Source organism: Pelophylax lessonae, assembly GCF_965119305.1.
Source record: "Pelophylax lessonae genome assembly, chromosome: 11".
Lineage (NCBI taxonomy): Eukaryota > Metazoa > Chordata > Amphibia > Anura > Ranidae > Pelophylax > Pelophylax lessonae.
The window spans coordinates 173582095-173603155 of NC_138778.1; the positions used below are offsets into that span (position 1 = coordinate 173582095).

Here is a 21061-nt window from a genome sequence, read left to right on the forward strand (position 1 = left end):
ATAAAAATAAAAGACCAAAGAATTTTGAAAAAAAAAAAAACCTGTTCCTCTTAGTTTGTTTCTGTCATAAAATGTTGCAAGCAAGTCATTTTTCTCCTTTACGAATGTGCACTGACAAGGCTGCACTGATGGGACCCTGCTGAGGCTGCACTGATGGAACCCTGTCACCCTGCTGAGGCTGCACTAATGGAACCCTGCTGAGGCTGCACTGATGGGACCCTGCTGAGGCTGCACTGATGGGACCCTGTCATCCTGCTGAGGCTGCACTGATGGGACCCTGTCATCCTGCTGAGGCTGCACTGATGGGACCCTGCTGAGGCTGCACTGATGGGACCCTGCTGAGGCTGCACTGATGGGACCCTGTCATCCTGCTGAGGCTGCACTGATGGAACCCTGCTGAGGCTGCACTGATGGGACCCTGTCATCCTGCTGAGGCTGCACTGATGGAACCCTGCTGAGGCTGCACTGATGGGACCCTGCTGAGGCTGCACTGATGGGACCCTGCTGAGGCTGCACTGATGGGACCCTGCTGAGGCTGCACTGATGGGACCCTGTCATCCTGCTGAGGCTGCACTGATGGAACCCTGCTGAGGCTGCACTGATGGGACCCTGTCATCCTGCTGAGGCTGCACTGATGGAACCCTGCTGAGGCTGCACTGATTAGGACACTGATGATCATTGCACTGATTATCAGTGTAAATGTTCCCTGTCACACTTGCTGGTTACTGTCTCCCCTATCCTTGCGCCATGACAACGCGTGAGGAAAGGAATGCCGATAACCAACAAGTTTGCCTATACGTGATGAGCTGTGATTGGACACAGCGGATCACATGGTAAGGGCCGCTGTGATTGGTCCTTTACCCCGATCTGTGTCACAGCAATCACATGAGGGAAGTGGTTCTGGGAGGAATTACTCCCAGAACTGAAGGACCACGCTGTAGCCATCAAGAAGTGGTTAAAGTGTAACTAAAAGGCAATTTATTTTTTTATTTTTTAGATAGAGTAAGGGAGGGTTAAAACCCTATTTTTTTTTTTTTTTTTTTGCCATCTGTGCCCCATTGGGAAGATTTCCCTTCATGTCCTCTTCTATAGCCAAAACAGGAAGTGAGAGAAAATCACTCCAAAGTGAGAGAATCCCAGGGTATTCCCATTGGAGGATTTCCCCTCTTTTACTGTTCTAGTGTCAACCCAAATTTTAGGGTTTTTACTTTCAATGATAAATGGTAAGAGTGAATCTCCCTAACGGGGGCACAGACAGCAATACACACTGACAGGAGTTCTACTCCCTCTCCATTCTATCCAAAATTTAAAAAAGATTTTGCCTTTAGTGATGCTGCCTTTACCCCATCCTGCCTGCCAAGGTGTCCCTTTAACTGGGCTCATATGCCTGGGGTCAAAAAGGTCTGCCTAGTCATGTGACCACTGACTTGCAGTCACAGTGGTCACATCAATCAGGAGCTGGTGCCACCAGTTCCTGATCATTAGTACAGACCGAGAGCGGTCTATGACAGCTATGTCTCTTTGTTAGTGGTGCCCAGAGTTACCAACCGTCAGTAAATTTAATGATAGTTTGTAAAAATCAGTTACTTTTACAACTGTATATAAATATCAGAGGCTGACAATTTGTCATGCTGTGTTGACTTTTGTAAGTGTAAACCAGACAAATTACATATTTTGTGTACGGTCAGGGTTTTGATATCTTGTTTACACTGTTTAACCACTTAAGCCCCGGAAGATTTTACCCCCATTCCGACCAGGGGGTATTTTGCCATTCGGCACTGCGTGACTTTAACGGACAATTGCGCGGTCGTGCGACGCTGTACCTAAACAAATTTGGCGTCCTTTTTTTCCCACAAACAGAGCTTTCTTTTGGTGGCATTTGATCACCTGTGCGATTTTTTGATCACGCGCTATAAACAAAAAAAGAGCGTCAATTTTGCAAAAATAGCAATATTTTTCACATTTTTTTATATGAAATTCCCCCCAAGAAAAATGTAAAAATCAAAATTTTTTAACATTTTCGGCCAATTTGTTTTATGCTACCTATGTTTGGTAAAAAAAAAAAAAAAAAAAAAAAATCGTAAAAAGCGTATTTTGATTGGTTTGCGCAAAAGTTATCGCGTTTACTAACAAAGGGAAAGATTTTTGTCATTTTTGTTGTTTTTTTTTTTTAACGCGTAATGGCGGCGATCTGCGATTTTTTTTGCGGTACTGCGACATTGGGGCAGACAGATCGGACCCTTGACTGACATTTTTGACACTTTTGGGGTTACCAGTGACATTTCTACAGTAATCAGTGCTATACATATGCACGGTTACTGTAAAATTACACTGGTAGTGAAGGGGTTAACTTTATTTGGGAGGGAGGGGCTGTGTGTGTCCCTAGGGGCGTGCTTTCTACTGTGATTGGCTGTGGCTTGAGCTGTAAGGACACTGATCAACGGATCTACATAGTAGATCCGTGTGATCAGTGTCTTTACACCGAGGAGAATGACAGGTCGCTTGTTTACACAAGCTGCCTGACATTCTCCCTCTCCCCCGCCGATCGCCGAGTGACCAGCGGACATCGGGTCCGCTGGTCACATGCGCGGGGGGGGGGGGGTCCGTGACCATGCGGGGGCGCGCGCTCGCTCCCTAGACCCTCACAAGCTAGTGACGTAGCCCTACGTCACTTTGCCTGTGAGGGGCTGACTGCCGACGTAGATCGGCATTAGGCAGTCGGCAAGTGGTTAAATATTGATTCTCTTCATTTTTCATCTTTCCCTCAATCCTGACTAGTCTCCCAGTTCCTGCCACTGCAAAACATCCCCCACAGCATGATACTGCCACCACCATGCTTCACTGTAGGGATGGTATTGGCCAGGTGATGAGCGGTGCCTGGTTTCCTCCACACATGACGATGCCATTCAGGCCAAAGAGCTTAATCTGTTTCATCAGACCAGAGAATTTTGTATCTCATGGGCTTAGAGTCCTTCAGGTGCCTTTTGGCAAACTCCAGGTGGGCTGTCATGTGCCTCTTTCTGAGGAATGGCTTCTGTCTGACCACTCTACAATACAGGCCTGATTGGTGAAGTGCTGCAGAGATGGTTGTTCTTCTGGAAGGTTCTCCTCTCTCCATAGATAAACACTGGAGCTCTGTCAGTGTGACCATTGAGTTCTTGGTCACCTCCCTGACTAAGGCCCTTCTCCCCCGATTGCTCAGTTTGACCAGGTCGCCCACTAGGAAGAGTCCCAGTGGTTCCAAACTTCTTCCATTTACAGATGGAGGCCACTATGTTCATTGAGACCTTCAATGCTGCAGAATTTTTTCTGTACCCTTCCCCAGATCTGTGCCACCATACCATCCTGTCTCTAAGGTTTACAGACAATTCCTTGGGCTTCATGGCTTTGATTTGTCCTCCGACATGAACTGTTAACTGTGGGATCTTATATGGACAGGTGTGTGCCTTTCAAAGTCATGTCCAAATAACTAAATTTACCACAGGTGGACTCCAATCAAGTTGTAGAAACATCTCAAGCATGACCAGACAGGATGCACCTGAGCTGAATTTTGAGTGTCATGGCAAAGGCTGTGAATACTTATGTACATGGGATTTTGTCATTTTTTTATTTTTAATAAATTTGCAAAGATTTCAAACAAACGTCTTTCATGTTGTCATTATAGGGTATTGTTTGTAGAATTTTGCGAAAAATAATGAATTTAATCCTTTTTTGAATAAGACTGTAACATAACATAAAATGTGGAAAAAGTGAAGCACTGTGAATACTATCCTGATGCACTGTATGTGAGGCATGTAGGTGTTTGAGCCCACTGATTTTGCCACCGCACGTGTGAGTTACATGGGAGGAAAGAGCCCCCGTAAAATACCTATCTTTATTCATGATTCTAAATTCTTGACTCTGCCCTGTCCAGCGCCAAAAAGCCTTTGCAAGAAAAACATCCTGGCCAGGTTCTGTACCCCAGTGCACCACCTAGAACTAGAGCATGGGGATGGAAGCGGGGTACATTGTGTAAGCTCCTTTTACAAAAGGCACCAAGACAAGGCAATAAGGGACAAACAAGAGCAAAAAAAAAAAAAAAAGAGTAACGCTGACCATAGATGGAACAAATCTCATCCAGTTCATCAGGGACCAGCCAAGATTCGATCCATCTATGAGCAGGTTGGTTGTACTGAAGTTGATTTGACCGACTACAGTACAACAAGCCTGTCGGATTTTTTGCATGCAATCACTGCCAGGGGCTATAGCAGCCAACAGGGATCATTGTATTCTGCCAGCCGGGAAGTACTGACTGTGTTGATGGGGTAATCAAGCAATTTTCTTACCTTCCACCTGTGGTTGAAGAAAAACAAAAATTGCATAATGTATGGGCTGCTTTCGATGTCAGTTGTATAGTCATGCCAGAAACCAGATTCCTGGGCTTTGTCCTGATATGGAATGAACACCGACAAGTCTGATCCCAGTTCAGACAGTCCTAGATGAAAACATTTGTAATTCATGAAAAATGAAGCTTTGCCACCACTTATCTTACCTGGCCCAGGGCGCTTGTCAGACTGAAGAGTAGAATGTTGTAGATGATAAAGGGATAACGCTCTGTGAAGCTCACAAACTCCCATAATTCTCCAGTAAACAAGATACCTGCAGAAGAAGAAGACAATGGTAGACCACACGGATATCTGGAAAGCCCGTTCCCTGCTAGCACCTTCTAGAACTTCGATTTAAAGAGATCCCCCAACACCACTTCATCCCATTTCTCAAAGTGACTTAGAGTACCTTAAAATTATACTAAACCTGGATTTAAATAAAGGAAATTCTATTCCAGTAGGTATCCTTTATATTGCTCTGAGCCTCCTCTAAATCCCAAAATTGCTTTCTTTTTTTTGGCCATTGCAATCTGACGTCCCGGTAGAGGGTGGCTAGGTTTGGTCTTCATGGTCCCAATGTATGTAAGAACACTGCCTCCCTCTCTTGCTCGATCCTGAGATGGGCTATGAATTACGGGATATATAGTGTGCATAGAGCAGTGCACATGATTACAACTAATGTGAACTGCTCATTCCAAACAAACAGAAGTGAAGGGGGAAAAGGAGAGGTTCAAGAGCTCATGGAGGCGGCAGAAAAACACATAAAGGGACTATCTTACGAAAAATAGAATAAAGGGCCCCTAAGTAATGAATGTGTATGGATTATTTTTTAGAGAGTAAGGATATCGTTTAGTACCACTTATAATACGAGCTGCTGTGTAGGCAAATACTGGTCATATTATCAGCAGCATACCTTGCTAGAAAAGCTATGTACCCTGTGCTAGAGCAAGGTAATTAGCTGATCATTTCAGTACAGGGTGGCTAAAGCTAGCAAATTAACTTACCCTACTGAGTCTCAGTTCAGCCTACTCTGTATGGGGTGGCCATACATGCTTAGATTATCCGATCGATGTGAGATTTTAGTCAAAATGATCAAATTGGCAAACAATTAACTAGAACTTCTCTTCTGAATGATTTAGACCAGTGGTCTGCTAATTGTGGCCCTGGGCTGGATGTGGCCCTTTGATTGCCTATATCTGGACCTTGGGGCACTATTCCTCCCACTGATGCCTATAATGGTGGCATCATTCCTTCCACTGACACCAACAATGGGGCACTATTCCTCCTTTTGACATTAATGATGGGGTGTTATTCCTCCCACCAATACCAACAAAGGGGCACTATTCCACCAACTGATACCAAAATGGGACACTATTCCACCAACTGAGAGCAACAATACGGCACTATACCTCCAACCGATACCAATAATGGGACACTATTCCTCCAACAGATAGCAACAATGGGACACTACTCGTCCAACTGACACCAACAATGGAGCACTATTCCTCCCACTGACACCAACAATAGAGCACTATTCCTCCCACTGACACCAACAATAGAGTACTATTCCTCCACTGACACCAACAATGGGGCGCTGTTCCTCCAACCGTTACAAACAATGAGGCACTATTCCTCCAACTGACACCAACAATGGGGCACTATTCCTCCAACTGATACCAATAATGGAGCACTATTCCTCCCACTGACACCAACAATAGAGCACTATTCCTCCCACTGACACCAACAATAGAGCACTATTCCTCCCACTGACACCAATAATAGAGCACTATTCCTCCCGCTGACACCAATAATAGAGCACTATTCCTCCCGCTGACACCAATAATGGAGTACTATTCCTCCACTGACACCAACAATGGGGCGCTGTTCCTCCAACCGTTACAAACAATGGGGCGCTATTCCTCCCATTAAAACCAGTGATAGGGTATTGCTTACACTCATTGATGGCAGGGCATTTTCTACTTCCATCAGCCACAGTCTGGCCCCCGTAATGCCCCAAGGACAGTAAACTGGCCCTTAGAAAGTTTGGAGACCCCTGAATGAGACTGAATTTGTTCAAACTAAGATTTTTGTCTTGCCTCCACCAGCAGCAACGAGATGTTTTGGCCATGAATTTAAACGTTACAATCAGATTATGAGCTTGCATTGGAGAAAACAGTGATTGATGACTTATAAGCATGTCACCCAACTACTGCTTACAAATTGACTCTCTCATGTGTGATATTGACTGAATAGGTTGTCAATTATTCCTATCAGACTAAATCAATCAGAAAAAAATAAAAACATTGATAATTACTTAAAGCATGTATAGCCACCATAACCCTACAAAAGTGGTCTCAAAACTGGGGGCCAGATGCAGTGCTTTGCTTGCTTTTATCTGGCCCCTGGGCAACATTTCATTCACCGTCACCAACGAAGGGGCACAGCTCCACCACATGACACCAACAATTGGGCCCAATAATGGGGCACAGTTCCTCCCATTGACACCAACAATGGGGCCTAATGACACCAGTGATGGGGTACAATTCCTACCAATGTCACCAAAGATGGGGCATTTTCTACTCCAACTAATGCATTTTTAACTTCTGTCTGGCCCACCTAAAAAGTCTGAAGGACAGCAAACTGACCCTTTGTTTAGAAATTTTGCAGACCCCTGCCCTACAAGGAGAGAGGCTTCACAGAGGTAAAAAGTGAGATAAGCCCAGTGTGGCGGCTCTGCGAACACAAAAGTGGTGCCCAGGAGAAATGGGATTGGCCGAGAGGAGTAGTGTTGGACAAGGGGCTGCTGAGAGGGGCAACAAGGTTATTATATGTCCTTTAAAAACTATGATCTCCAATTTCGGCCTATGTTAACATACATCTAAGATGAACTACACTAGTCTCATTTCCCAAAATGGAAAATAAAAAAAAAATATATACATATACAGCATCTCACAAAAGTGAGTACACCCCTCACATTTTTGTAAATATTTTATTATCTTTTTATGTGACTGATGTAACACTGAAGAAATAACACTTTGGTACAATGTAAGTGTACAGCTTGTATAATAGTGTAAGTTTGCTGTCCCCTCAAAATAGCTCAGCACACAGCCATTAATGTCTAAACTGCTGGCAACAAAAGTGAGTACACCCCTAAGTGAAAATGTCCAAGTTGGGCCCAATTAGCCATTTTCCCTGCGAGGTGTCATGTGATTAGTTAGTGTTACAAGGTCTCAGGGTGAATGGGGAGCAGGTGTGTTAAATTTGGTGTCATCACTCTCTCATATTGGTCACTGAAAGTTCAACATGGCATTTCATGGCAAAGAACTCTCTGAGCAGCTGAAAAAAAAGAATTGTTGCTCTACATAAAGATGGCCTAAGCTATAAGAAGATTGCAAAGACCCTGAAACAGCTACAGCACAGTGGACAAGACCATACAGCGGTTTAATAGGACAGGTTCCACTCAGAACAGGCCTCGCCATGGTCGACCAAAGAATTTGAGTGCACATGCTCAATGTCATATCCATAGCATGTCCTTGGGAAATAGACGTCTGATTGCTGCAGAGGTTGAAGGGGTGGGGGGGGGCGGGGTCAGCCTGTCAGTGCTCAGACCATACACCGCACACTGCATTAAATTGGTCTGCATGGCTGTTGTCCCAGAAGGAAGCCTCTTCTAAAGATAATGCACAAGAAAGCCCGCAAACAGTTTACTGAAGACAAGCAGACTAAGGACATGGATTACTGGAACCATGTCCTGTGGTCTGATGAGACCAAGATAAACTTATTTGGTTCAGATGGTGTCAAGAGTGTGTGGCGGCAACCAGGGGAGGAATACAAAGACAAGTGTGTCTTGCCTACAGTCAAGCATGGTGGTGGGAGTAACATGGTCTGGTGCTGTATGAGTGCTGCCGGCACTGGGGAGCTACAGTTCATTGAGGGAACCATGAATGCCAACATGTACTGTGACATACTGAAGCAGAGCATGATCCCCTCCCTTCGGAGACCGAGCCGCAGGGCAGTATTCCAACATAACGACCCCAAACACACCAAGACAACCACTGCCTTGCTAAAGAAGCTGACGGTAAAAGTGATGGACTGGCCAAGCATGTATCCAGACCTAAACCTTATTGAGCATCTGTGGGACATCCTCAAACAGAAGGTGGAGAAGCGCAAGGTCTCTAACATCCACCAGCTCTGTGATGTCATCATGGAGGAGTGGAAGAGGAATCCAGTGGTAACCTGTGAAGCTCTGGTGAACTCCATGCCAAAGAGGGTTAAAGCAATGCTGGAAAATATTGACACTTTGGGCCCAATTTGGACATTTTCACTTTAAGGGTGTACTCACTTTTGTTGCCAGCGGTTTAGACATTATTGGCTGTGTGTTGAGTTATTTTGAAGGGACAGCAAATTTACACTGTTATACAAGCTGTACACTCACTACTTTACATTGTAGCAAAGTGTAATTTCTTCAGTGCTGTCACATGAAAAGATAGAATAAAATATTTACAAAAATATGAGGGGTGTGAGATATTGTATCGCATAGATAAAGCATATGGAATACATTAAATATTATAAAGGACTTATTTCCCAGCCCTTGTCTTTTAAGACAAAAACAAAAAAATCCTGCAGAATATTTCTATCTGGCGGATTAAAAAAAAAAAAAAAAAAAAACCCCCAAGCCTTTGTTGTGTGTACGCTCTACTACAGACTAGTAAACTGTATCTCCCTAAACCCGTACCAAGCCATTCGCCTTTGTTTGTATGCACTCCACGATCGCTGTCTAAATATAGATAGCGAGGGTGGCAGTGCCACCTAGTGGCCTGTGTTTGAAACAAAGCTTCACCTTGACCAGTCACTACAAAACATAACTACTGTGTATGAAATAGGACCTCTCCACGGCGTAATATGCATGTGGCAATTCAATTTCACCGACATCAGACAAACTACCCATGATACACATGAATTATGAAAAGGGATTTACAATTCAAATGAGGGGAAATTGGTGCCTTTTGCAGCCTAAAAACCTACCATACAGAATGGAAAATAACATTAAATCCTCCCTCGCATTGTAAAGCGCTGCGCAAACTGTTGGCGCTATATAAATCCTGTATAATAATAATAATAATTAAACATCTGATTATTTGTACAATAGCTGCATACTTGTATTTTGTAGAATGAATGAACTTCAGGTCTCATTTATCAAACCATATAAAATATACCAAGTGGCCCCATAATTAGGCACACCTATCTAATTGCATCTCAAGGATAGAAACACACACAGATCCAAAGCTCTGCTCAAGACTGGCCTGAGTGAGAGTGGCTCTGAGGAAGAGGCCTATGCCTCGAAATGCGTCAGGTCATCTGAATGAGACTATGGACACCTGTATGGACTACTTCTGAGACTCAAGTTCATGAGTTTGATGTGATTGATTTTCACCTGCGTTTGTGAGTAGCCATTTTTATGTTTTAATAATAAAGCCTATATTGAGGATAATGCGCTAGGTCGGTGCGCCCTTTTTTTTGTGTTCCTGTCTTGTACATGGACATCCTGGGTGCTGGTCATGCTCTCCATTAAAAATATTTAAGAATGTCAGACGCACTCCACTTAGCTACTCATGTAGTATTTTTTTAATAATCAATTAATTGACCGCATACAATAATGTCTTCACCCAAAAACCCACCTTCCTGAACACGTTTCACCAAGCATTTGACTTCCTCTATCCTTGTAAACAAGTCAGGAGTGGTAAAACGCATCGAGGACAGGAGGTTTTTGAGTGGAGACTTTACTGTATGGAGTCAATTCAATGATTTTTTTAAAAATACTTCAAGTGGAGCCAAGTGGATTATGGCTGACATCCTAAGAGATGGCCCCTTCCTTTTCCAACATGACTGTGCACAAAGCAAGGTCTATAAAAAGACATGGATGAGCGAGTTTGGGATGGAGGAACTTGACAGGCCTGACCTCAACCCAATAGAACCCCTTTGGGATGAATTAGAGTGAAGGCTGCAAGCCAGACCTTCTCATCCAACATCAGTGCCTGGCCTCACAAATGCTCTTCTGTAAGAATGGTCAAACATTCCCATAGACACATTCCTAAACCTTGTGGACACCCTTCCCAGAAGAGTTGAAGCTGTTATAGCTGCAAAGGGTGGGCCAACTCAATGTTGAACCCTACGGACTAAGACTGGGATGCCATTAAAGTTAATTTACGTGTAAAGGCAGGTGTCCCAATACTTTCAGGAATATAGTGTATTTCTAATAGGGATCAACCGATTGTCGGCACCACCGATATATCAGGGGCCGATATGCACTTTCCCCGATATATCGGAATCGGCCCCTGAGGTTACCGATATTGCCGATATTTCGGGAAAGTGCATGTCCTGGGGTGATGCCTGCAGCTAGAGGCATCACCCTGGTACCGGCGTCCATAGCCGACGGTCGGCTGTCTTGTAATGACAACCGATGCGCCGCTGTCATTACAAGGATGTCTCCCGTTGCCTTCCGTGGCTTGCCCAGGTCTCCCGTCCCACCGGGAGACCCGGGCATCCTACCTGCACGGCCGCCGAACAGAAGACCCCGAACAAAGCCGCATTCGGCTCTGATCGGGTCTCCATGTAAACAACCCAGAAGTGATGTCATGACATCACTTCCAGGTACTGTCTGGCGCCACATTAAAAAAACTGACAGCATTCAAATCAGCCAAACTCAGCATTTTGAATGCTTTTCAGTGCAGAAGAGGGGTTTGGGGTCTTTTAGACCCCCAGATCCCTCCTCAAGAGTACCTGGGAAAAATAAAAAAAAATGTTATACATGCCCAAAAATATCGGCCGAAAACGATATCCGATGACCAAAATATCGGTATTAGAAAAAAACGATATCAGTCTCTAATCTCTGTGCAAAAAGATTGCACAGAGCAGGTAAGTAAAGGCATGCTTGTTTTTTTATTTTACAACCCCTTTTATGTAATAAATCCAAAAACACAGTCAGGCAAACAGCATTTTCAGAATAAAATAAACAATGGCAGCCTTTATATATCACACAGTGCAGGTTCTCCTTAGTAGGGGTTTGTGGTTTCCACATATAGATCAGTATAAAAAGATCCCTACTTACTCTAGTTAAGCTAGCCATTGATGGATCAAAATTTGGCCGGTTCCTGTTGAACTGGATGAGTTTCGATCCATCTACAGTCAGGTTGGTTGGTTGTGCTAAAGTAGATCCATCAATCAACTTCAGTACAACCCGCTTGTCGGGGGGGGGGGGGGGTTCTGCCTGATCACTGCTGACGTCTATAGCTGCCAGCAGTGATCATTGTATTCTGCCGGTGGGGAAGGCTCCCTGCTGGAAGAACACAATAGCGCTAGGGGAGGGATTTACTGACTGTGTTGATGGGGGAATGAAGCACCTTTCCTTTCCTTCAAGCTGTGGTTGAATGAAAGAAAATTGTATAATGTATGGCCTGCCCTATATATGTTATACTTTAATGTATGTTTATAAAATAATAAAGTCTGTGTTTTGTACCAGCCTCCTGTAATCAACATTCAAGGGCCAACATTATGAGCCAATCAGGAACTACAGTAATCCAACTAAACAAACGAAGCTTGCGGACTGCAGGGGAGATCACAGAGATGAACTGCTGCTCCATCATCCAATAGCAACCTGGGATCTGGACCAAGCTGGATTGCTTTGACTGCAGTGCAGAAATGTAACTGACTATCCAGGAGCTCTGCCTGCTGCATCCCCTCCCCCTTCTCTGATACCCTCTACATCTGTCAGGGGCAATAAATACCACCCATTCCATAATACCCCCTCCCCCAATGACCCCTACACCTGCCATGAGGTAATACAACTCCCCTCCTTTAAAACCCACACATGCTGCTGACTGGAGGCTCTGCATATTACCCCCCCCCCCCATTCCAACCCCTCCCTCTACAACTGATGGGGGCGATGCTTATTACAACCCCCCAATAATACCCCCCAACTACTGCTGACAACCCCCCCCCCCCCCCCCACTCTATAATACACCTTCTCCTTACACCCGCCATAGGGGTTCTGTGCACCTTACATTTTCCCCCTCTCTGTATCTTGCACTCCTTTTCTTCCCACTTCAACACAGGGACTTTTATACCATGTGGTAGAGACCTGGAGGGGGGGGGGGGGAGGGTGTCCTTGTGACCCTGCAGGTGGTATGGACCTGGGGGGGGGGGTCTTGTGCCCCTCAGGTGGTATGGACCGGGGGGGTCTTGTGCCCCCTCAGGTGGCATGGACCCGGGGGGGGGGGGGTCTTGTGCCCCCTCAGGTGGCATGGACCCGGGGGGGGGGGGTCTTGTGCCCCCTCAGGTGGCATGGACCCGGGGGGGGGGTCTTGTGCCCCCTCAGGTGGCATGGACCCGGGGGAGGTCTTGTGCCCCCTCAGGTGGCATGGACCCGGGGGGGGGGGGTCTTGTGCCCCCTCAGGTGGCATGGACCCGGGGGGGGGGGGGGGGTCTTGTGCCCCCTCAGGTGGCATGGACCCGGGGGGGGGGGTCTTGTGCCCCCTCAGGTGGCATGGACCCGGGGGGGGGGTCTTGTGCCCCCTCAGGTGGCATGGACCCGGGGGAGGTCTTGTGCCCCCTCAGGTGGCATGGACCCGGGGGGGGGGTCTTGTGCCCCCTCAGGTGGCATGGACCCGGGGGGGGGGGGGGGTCTTGTGCCCCCTCAGGTGGCATGGACCCGGGGGGGGGGGTCTTGTGCCCCCTCAGGTGGCATGGACCCCGGGGGGGGGTCTTGTGCCCCCTCAGGTGGCATGGACCCGGGGGGGGGGGGGGTTTTGTGCCCTGCTGCAGGTGTTGTGGATGGAGGTAAGAGCCGCCAGCAGAGTGTAACTGGGCAACAGAGTGTGAAAGGGATGTCTGAATTAGAAGACTGGCTTAACAAAATTTAAAGAGGCAAAAAACAGTCCACACATAGCTGTATTCAGCTTACAATTACACTTTAGGTAGGAGGCTTTTTAGCTGCATTCGTTTTGTGCACCTAATGAAAGAAATAAGGTCGTTATTTTAGGTCAAGTAATAACTAATGAGTGAATGCCCATTCCAGTCCTTGCTTCTCTATACCTCCCGAGTCCTGGAAATGGTCTTCATATAGTAATAATAGTGCCATCAGCACATCTCTTAGCGCTGGAGGTTGTGTGGATGGGGCCATTCAGACCTTTTCTAATATTGGCTGGGTTAGTTGAAGATAATATGTATGGATTTTCCAAGTTTGAATCCAAACAACGTTTAGTGAGAAGGACAGATAGAGTCAACTTAGGATAGCGAGGGACAAGTACACAGGTGCAGAGCCGGGGTAAATTACAGCATTTGTGCTTTTTAGGAGTAACAAAAATATCTTCTGTCTTTTTGTCAGTTGTGCACACTTCTATTAGGATTGTCTTCTAAAGCCCGAGAACCCTCATATTTATTCTTCAAATGTTAATTTAATTTCGGGAGCTGCCTCTTAACTTATCTTTTTGGAAGTTTTGGTTAATCATACTCCTGAACATCTGGAAAATGCACGGGTTGGCTTTGGACTATTTTGCATAGTTTGGGCATTTCCCTCTCTACTATCCTGACATCTATGGGCATGATCTCCCTTGCATCAAGAGGACCGATACTGAAGAGCTTTCCTTACATCATGGAAGTTAACCTTTATCCTCAAACATGCACAAAAGATGTTGCATGATTGGGAAGCTGAAATTCTAATTTAGTCTATCTTTTTTTTTTTTTTTTTTTGGAGATCATTGATCAACACAGTAATTCATTTATAGTAGTCAGGGTATACTGCCACTCTTCCTTTACCCAGTATTCCTTAGTTTTGTGGAAAGGAGCATAAAATAAAATTTAAAAAAATGGACTCCAAGAAAAAGATTTTATGGCAAGTACAAAAGAGCTTATGTTCTTTCTCCTCCGTTTGAGGGACACGGGTAGATACAGCTGAGACAGGGGCGTAACTACTGAGACAGGGGCGTAACTACAGGGGTTGCAATTGGGCCCCATGCTCCAGGGGGCCCTTGGCAGCTCCCCTGTACACCTGGATAGGAGGGGCGGCGGGGGCAGCATATAGAGAAATCACTGTCCTCCTTTTTCCCCCTTCAGCTGCAGGAGGAAAATTGAGGAGATTGGTTCCCTTTGTATGCTGCCCCCGCCACTCCTCCTATCCAGTTCACTTGTGTTCTGCTGTCTCTGGGCCCTTGTGTGATCCCCCCCCCCCCCCTCACTGTGCTGCCTTCCCTCTCCTGCCGGCTGCTGCATGGAATGTGTCAAATATGTAATTTACCAGCTCCTTCCTTTTATGAATAGACAGAGTCATAGTCAGTGACATTGTAAAAAAAATAAAATAAATATAAAATGATAAAAAATAATACAATAAAAATACAAAAATATAAAAACTACTGACACCAGTGGGTGAACTTCCAGGATCGCAAAGGTCACACTTGCAACCGGACCCTCTCACTCCAACACTGCGGGGAGGCCCCAAGATGGCAGGAAGGGGGCCCACTGCAGAACTTGTGAAAGGGTCCTGCAATGAGAGTAAAGGGCCCCAGGATCAGTGGGAAGAGCCCCAGGTTTGAAGGGAAGGGCCCCGGCCCTGGTTTCTTGCATCGGGGCCCTGAAGGTTCTAGTTACGCCTCTGAGCTGAGACGTGCAGAAGCAGTACAACTGAGGGATGAGCAACAACTACTGAGCGACTGCAACTCCAAACCACCTGAAGGACCAACTTCAGAACCTGATCCAGAAGATGTGAAGTCCCCTGCAAAAAAAATGAGAAATTGCCAAATGAGCAAAGGAAGACCACAGAGGACAAACCTGATGCTCAAGACCAGGACAGAGGACATCACTGCCAGAGGGAAATGACTCCACCCAAAGGAACCACAAGCCAGCAAGAGACTGAAAACCAAAAACCCACCAAAACAAATGGAGCAACATAACTACCCGATTATGTAAGGCACAGATCCACAACATGATCTGGTCAACAGAAAAGAAAATGGGGTAAGCCCCAAAGAGAACAGGTCCCCAGAGGGAACCTCGAACAAAACCTGGTCCACAAAAAAAAAAAAAAAAAAGACTAGCAGGCTGAGGCATATGGAGGCGGCCCAAGTCTAAACACTTCTAACCGTTAGGAATAGGAAAGAAAAATTCCTAAAAGGGACTCTGCTGCATATATGGTGGGATTGTCCCGTTCTGCAACCGTTCTGGAAAGAGGTTCATGCCTTAATCTGCCGTATTACTACATACACGCCAGACTACTCGCCGGCGCAATATCTTTTGCACCACACCTCACTTTCCTACACCAGCTACAAAAAATCCCTGACCTTACATCTGATCAATGCAGCCCGGATGTGCGTACCGTGCCATTGGCTGTCCACCACACCCCCGTTGGTTGCTGACTGGCTTCGCAGGGTTCGGCGGGTGGCGGAGATGGAGGACATCGTGGCTCAAGCCAAGGACTCACACCACCAGTACCGTACAACTTGGGCACCCTGGACCCACTTTCAATCCTTGCCAGAATTCCAAAGATTGAGCACTTGAGACTCGTTGGCTACTCTTTAACCCCTTGGTCTTGTACTGAGGATGCACCCCTTGTTCTGGGGTGCTTTCCTGGATGTTCAGTTCGTTATACCTCTTTTGATGCTTATCTTGTGCCGGAGTGTACTGCCCCTTTTCACACATCACCCTTCCCCTCCTCCTTTTGTGTTTCCCTTATTTACCCTACCCGTCTCCTTCCCCACCCTCCTCCCTCACCCCCCTCACTCATTCCCTCCCTTTTATGCCTCCCAATAAATTACTCAGGGTTCTCCATTTCGCACTCTGTGGTGGCTCTGCCCCCACCGACAACAGCTATGGCGCCCACGATCAAGGAGATGTACGTACCGGACCCCCCACTTTTATGCGGTGGATCCCCCACTCCTTGACACAGATAGATCCCTTTAAGGGGTGTCGGGTTTGGGGGAACCACTAAGCTATCTCCTAGGTAACCCTCTTGTTCCGGTTCTCACCAGGTGGGAGGGTGCTCTACCCAGCGAACCCCTCCAATAGACCCACATTCACTTGGTACTCCCACTGGCCCTCTGTTTTCGCACCTTGGTGCTGCATGATACTTTGTGGGTTTGCCTGTGATCTCTTGTTGCTCCTTACATGCATTATGCTGATTACATGTGTATCACTTTTGTACTTGATCATTTTTGTGGGCTTTGTTACATGCCCATTACTGCTTTGTTCTTTTTGTGCTATGTATGCTTTTTACCTTAATAAAATGTTTGGACAAAAAAAAAAAAAAATGAAGTTGCACAGCCAGACAACCCATTTTGAGATATGTAAAGAACGTCAGCACAGAGCAATAGTCCATAAAGATTGCAAAGAGACTGCAGAGACTGGTAGAGAACTCAAGGGTAAAAACCCACAAAGTCAGTCTAACAAACAGAGGTAGATAGAATGAGAGGCACCCATACAAGGGCAGACATAAAACAACCCAAAACTTGTGAAAGTCCTCCATCCCCCATCTACCTTAGCACTGGGTGGTGTCTGTGTGACCTGACTGAACTACTCCACAGAACCAGCCTAACCCTCAGCACAGAACATGGTTCTGGGGATCTACTGACCCACCCCAGTTCAGCAAGGTATCTAGTCCACAGGTGGCCTGGCCCGTTTTAACGCCTATTGAAGGTCTTAAAAGGGCTGTAGGAGCCCTGAAAGACCCAAAGCATAGATCAGCAAACTGATTCTCCGGATGCAGGGCGCTATGCACTGCACCAATAAAGTTTGAAAAACCTCTCTGAATCTGAGTCAGAGATGGTGATAGGACCAAAGGCCTGGCCTTGTCCACAGGTGCAGAGACCAAATCTTCAGGACATGGAACAAAAGCGTGCTTTAAACCTTTGCAGCCAGAATGCTGGAATAACTGAGCACATACAGCCAATAGGTACCAAGTGAACATAGACATCCCTAAGGAAATGGGGGGGGGGGGGGGGACTTGGCTTCACCTGATGAAGCGCAGGAACACTGGAGGTCCCAGGTCTTATATTAAAAAGGCATTGAGCCCTTTTGGGGATACTGGGTAAATGCCCCCAGAACCACTAGGGGAGTACGAGTTGTTAAAGTCCCCCATGGCAGCAGTGAAGGCATGTTGCTTTCATGCAGCAGCAATACAACTAGGCTCAATATGAAGCAACACCTCGGGTACTCACAAAACGCTAGCAGCTGGTTCTGAGGAAAGTTTTTTTGGCAGCCAGAGGCGACTTCTGACTGTAGGCAATCTAGCAGATGAAATCAACACTCAAGTCCCTCAGCCTTAACCCTTACCACAGTATAACTGGTGGTTCTGGGAAATATGAAAGGACCCTAACAGTGCAACAGTGAGTAGCTCCCGATGCTTTAGCCCAAACGGCTTTACTCACAAAGTTAGTCTTCAGGGACAGGGTCACACCTGGGGCTGTGGCATGGCTGTGGACCTAGAAAACCCTCTGCAGCTAACTAACTCAGTATACTCAAGTCTGGAAGACACTGCAATGCAGAACCCAGAGCCTAAACACATCTAGACTAGCCCCACAATCTTCCAGGGTCCAGATATGGCCTCCTAAGCTAGGCTGAAGAAGCTGGGATCCAGATAGCTGCTAACTTGCTTTATGGAGAATAGTTCAGACAGCAATGTAATGAGGGTTTTTTTTTTTTTTTTTTTTTTTTTAAGGTGTAGTGAGGAATCTTGATTAAAGTGGAGTTCCAGCCACAAAATCGACATAATCTATTTTGTGGCCATCCGCTTGCTTTTCTTCACCTGAAAAGGAATTGGATAGTTAGGATTTTTTTTTTTTTTTTTACTTACCTTGTTATTGTAGAAAAATATACTCACCTTTCTTCCACTTCCTCCCTCGGCGGCTGCGGCCCGCGCCATCACTTCCGGTTTGCAATGATTCCTGGGAGCTGAACGTCATCAGGAATCAATGCGACGGCACCGGCCCCGCTCGTCACCGTCGGTGCGACGCCGCATTCCCTGCTAAACAGCTTCTGGGCATGCCCAGAAGCTGTGGAGGAATGCGGCACCGCACCGGAAGTGACGAGAGGGGCCGGTGCAGGCGCATTCTGGGAGAAGAAGACACGGAAGAGGATGCAGAAGAGGATCGCGCTGGCTTCAGCTGCCCACAACAGAGATGGCAACGCTGGAGAAGAAATTGTGTATTTCTTCTTGCAGGTAAGTGCGAACCGGGACAGATCAGAGGCTAGCCATTGTGGAATGTACTAGCCCTGACTGTCCCGGGGGTATATTCATTGAAATTTTTTTTTTTGTGGCTGGAACTCCGCTTTAACGTGACAGGAGAAAAAAAATCCACAAAGGAAAGAAGGTTAGAAAAATAAAATAATGTATTTTCCCTGCAGAGCCGAGGAAAGTCCGTCCAACCTTTTGGGACACCAGCAAAATAACTAAGGCATGCTGGGTATGGAAGGGATGGAAGATGGCTTACAATTTTTGCTCTTACCAGTATCCAAACCTGCCCTGAGCAGCAGTATAACCATCTAAATTCCTGTGCCCCTCAATGGAGAAAAAAAAAAAGCAAGATACATTAGATATCAATATTTCATTTTTAAAACTTGTAGCCTCAAGCTTTCCATTGGCTGGCTGCAATTAGTAATTATATATTTATTTTAGTCCTCATGGAAGCTCTATGATAAACCCTCTGCGGTCTCTTTAATGGCATTCTTCTTTGAGAACAAAATGCTTCTCATAACTCCGCTAAGTACAATAGTACAACATGTACTGTGCGCAATGTAGAACAATTGAGCAGGCTCCGTTATGTGAATAAAATGGAAAAGCATTCATTTACCTGCTCCTAGGAAAAGGCTTGACCAGAGGTTGATATGAAGCATCATTGGGTTGGAGCTGGTCTGAAAATGTGCACGCATGTGATCTTGAGACACTCCTGTAAGGCCATCCAGGGTCAGAGACAGCAGCTGGGAGGATAGAACAGAAGACCGAAATTTATAAAGCATATTTATAAAGCAGTGAATGTGACTTTTACCCAACATTCATAGGCGGTGAATCAGTCACTCATTTAAAAACACATGCACTGGCACTAAATGCTTGATGAATGTCAGATTCACGGCTTCATAAATATGCCCAAAATAACCACACACACTATGACAGACAACAGCCTACTGTACAGACAAATGGTTGCCGGAGAAACCAGCACCAAGGATGACCTCTTATCTTGCTGCTCTCCAGTATTTATAGAAATATAAAAAGCATGACGTGATCATATGTGGTTTTAAGATCCATCATTACGATTGTGTAGCTGTAATGCATGTTTTATGCATTGGTGCCAGGTGGCGCCATTTATTCTGAAGAGCACCCTAACGCACCTTGCTGATTAACACTCTTTGTAGCGCAACGCAATAATGTGCACTGCCAGCAATGGTACATGTACCTTTCTCAGTGTGTTAGGCTTCCCATTAACATGAATAAGCGAACACACTTCAATGGTGTGAATGGACCTTCAATGATCTTCTATACAACTGTAGCACTGCCCCCTAGGGAGCTGCTAAATGTGGATTCCCCTGGGTTACCCATAGCAACAGTCTGTAAAACGTGATCACTTTAAGACTTGGCTCAGACAATGAACAGTCCAGGGGATGTTGGTTTTTTGTGTTTTTATTTGGAAATGATATAGGAGAAGGGATGAGTGGAATACTCCAACTATAAACTATGCACGATCTTGAGAACAACTAACTGCAGAGTGCGACAAGGCAGCTGCTTCACCTTGCCACTGAAGTGAAGATAGTCTAGAAAGTTCCTGTTTTAGTCATTCTCTTCAGGGTTCTAACTTGGCACCCCCTTTACTTCCACTGCCTGTGTGTGCTGACACCCATCCACTGGAGTGGTCCCTTTCCTGGGCAGAACCCTTGGCAAGCTTCCCAGACACTGTTTTTCCAGAGTTGCTCTGCCATCTACTCCACCAGTCAGCTTTCTTTGACCTCTGGATTCAGCACAACACTCCTGGTCCACAAGGCCGACCGCCTGTGACCACCATCCACAGCAAACAGGAGGAGAGACAGCCGTCACCCTCCTCCTGGGACCTGGCTTCCCGCCCAAAGACCCCCTGCCACATGCGCCCTTGGCTTTTATAACATACCCCAGGATGCACCACTGTTTGTGACAACCCACTGGGACAGCCACAAAAGCCTGTGTGTCACTGGCTGGGTTTCCTCCACTGTCCAACAAGCTCCCCTATTGGACACAGTGGGGAGACTCCCTCAGACCAGATGAATCAAACATGGACACATGCATCAGGCCTGACTAGAAATCCTGCTCCCCTGATAAGCAGACAGAGCAACTAGGTTTTACCTGCTACTCCCCTGATAAGCAGGCAGAGCAAATATACACTACCTACCTAGCACCTAGGTAGGAGGGTGCTACAAAGGATGATTTCCAAAGGAAGGATGTACTCTTTTATCCTCACATGGGAGATCATGCACAGATCTGTTATTGTGTCACTGCTTCTTGTCAAAACAGACAGAGGATGGGGGAATTGGAGGAGACACCATGAGGGGCTTGGTGTCACTGGAAACAGACAGCAGCTCCAAAGGCTGATAGCACAGTAACAGATACACGGATGGCAAAACATTCAAAAATTCCTTACACTATCCAAAAAAAAAAAAAAAAACCCCCCTTTAAAATTAAAAATTCATAAATA

At 46.1% G+C, this 21061-nt stretch overlaps 1 protein-coding gene across 1 annotated transcript in view; it reads right to left on the reverse strand.

Moving 5' to 3' along the window:
* SLC35B1 (solute carrier family 35 member B1) overlaps positions 1-21061 on the reverse strand; it is a 71336-nt gene that overhangs the window by 12964 nt on the left and 37311 nt on the right. Inside the window, exons 7-8 of the mRNA XM_082271295.1 lie at positions 19196-19322; positions 4532-4638 (exon numbers count right to left, since the gene is read on the reverse strand). Coding sequence (XP_082127421.1) covers positions 4532-4638; positions 19196-19322 — 234 coding nt within the window. The remainder of the gene's footprint in view (positions 1-4531; positions 4639-19195; positions 19323-21061) is intronic.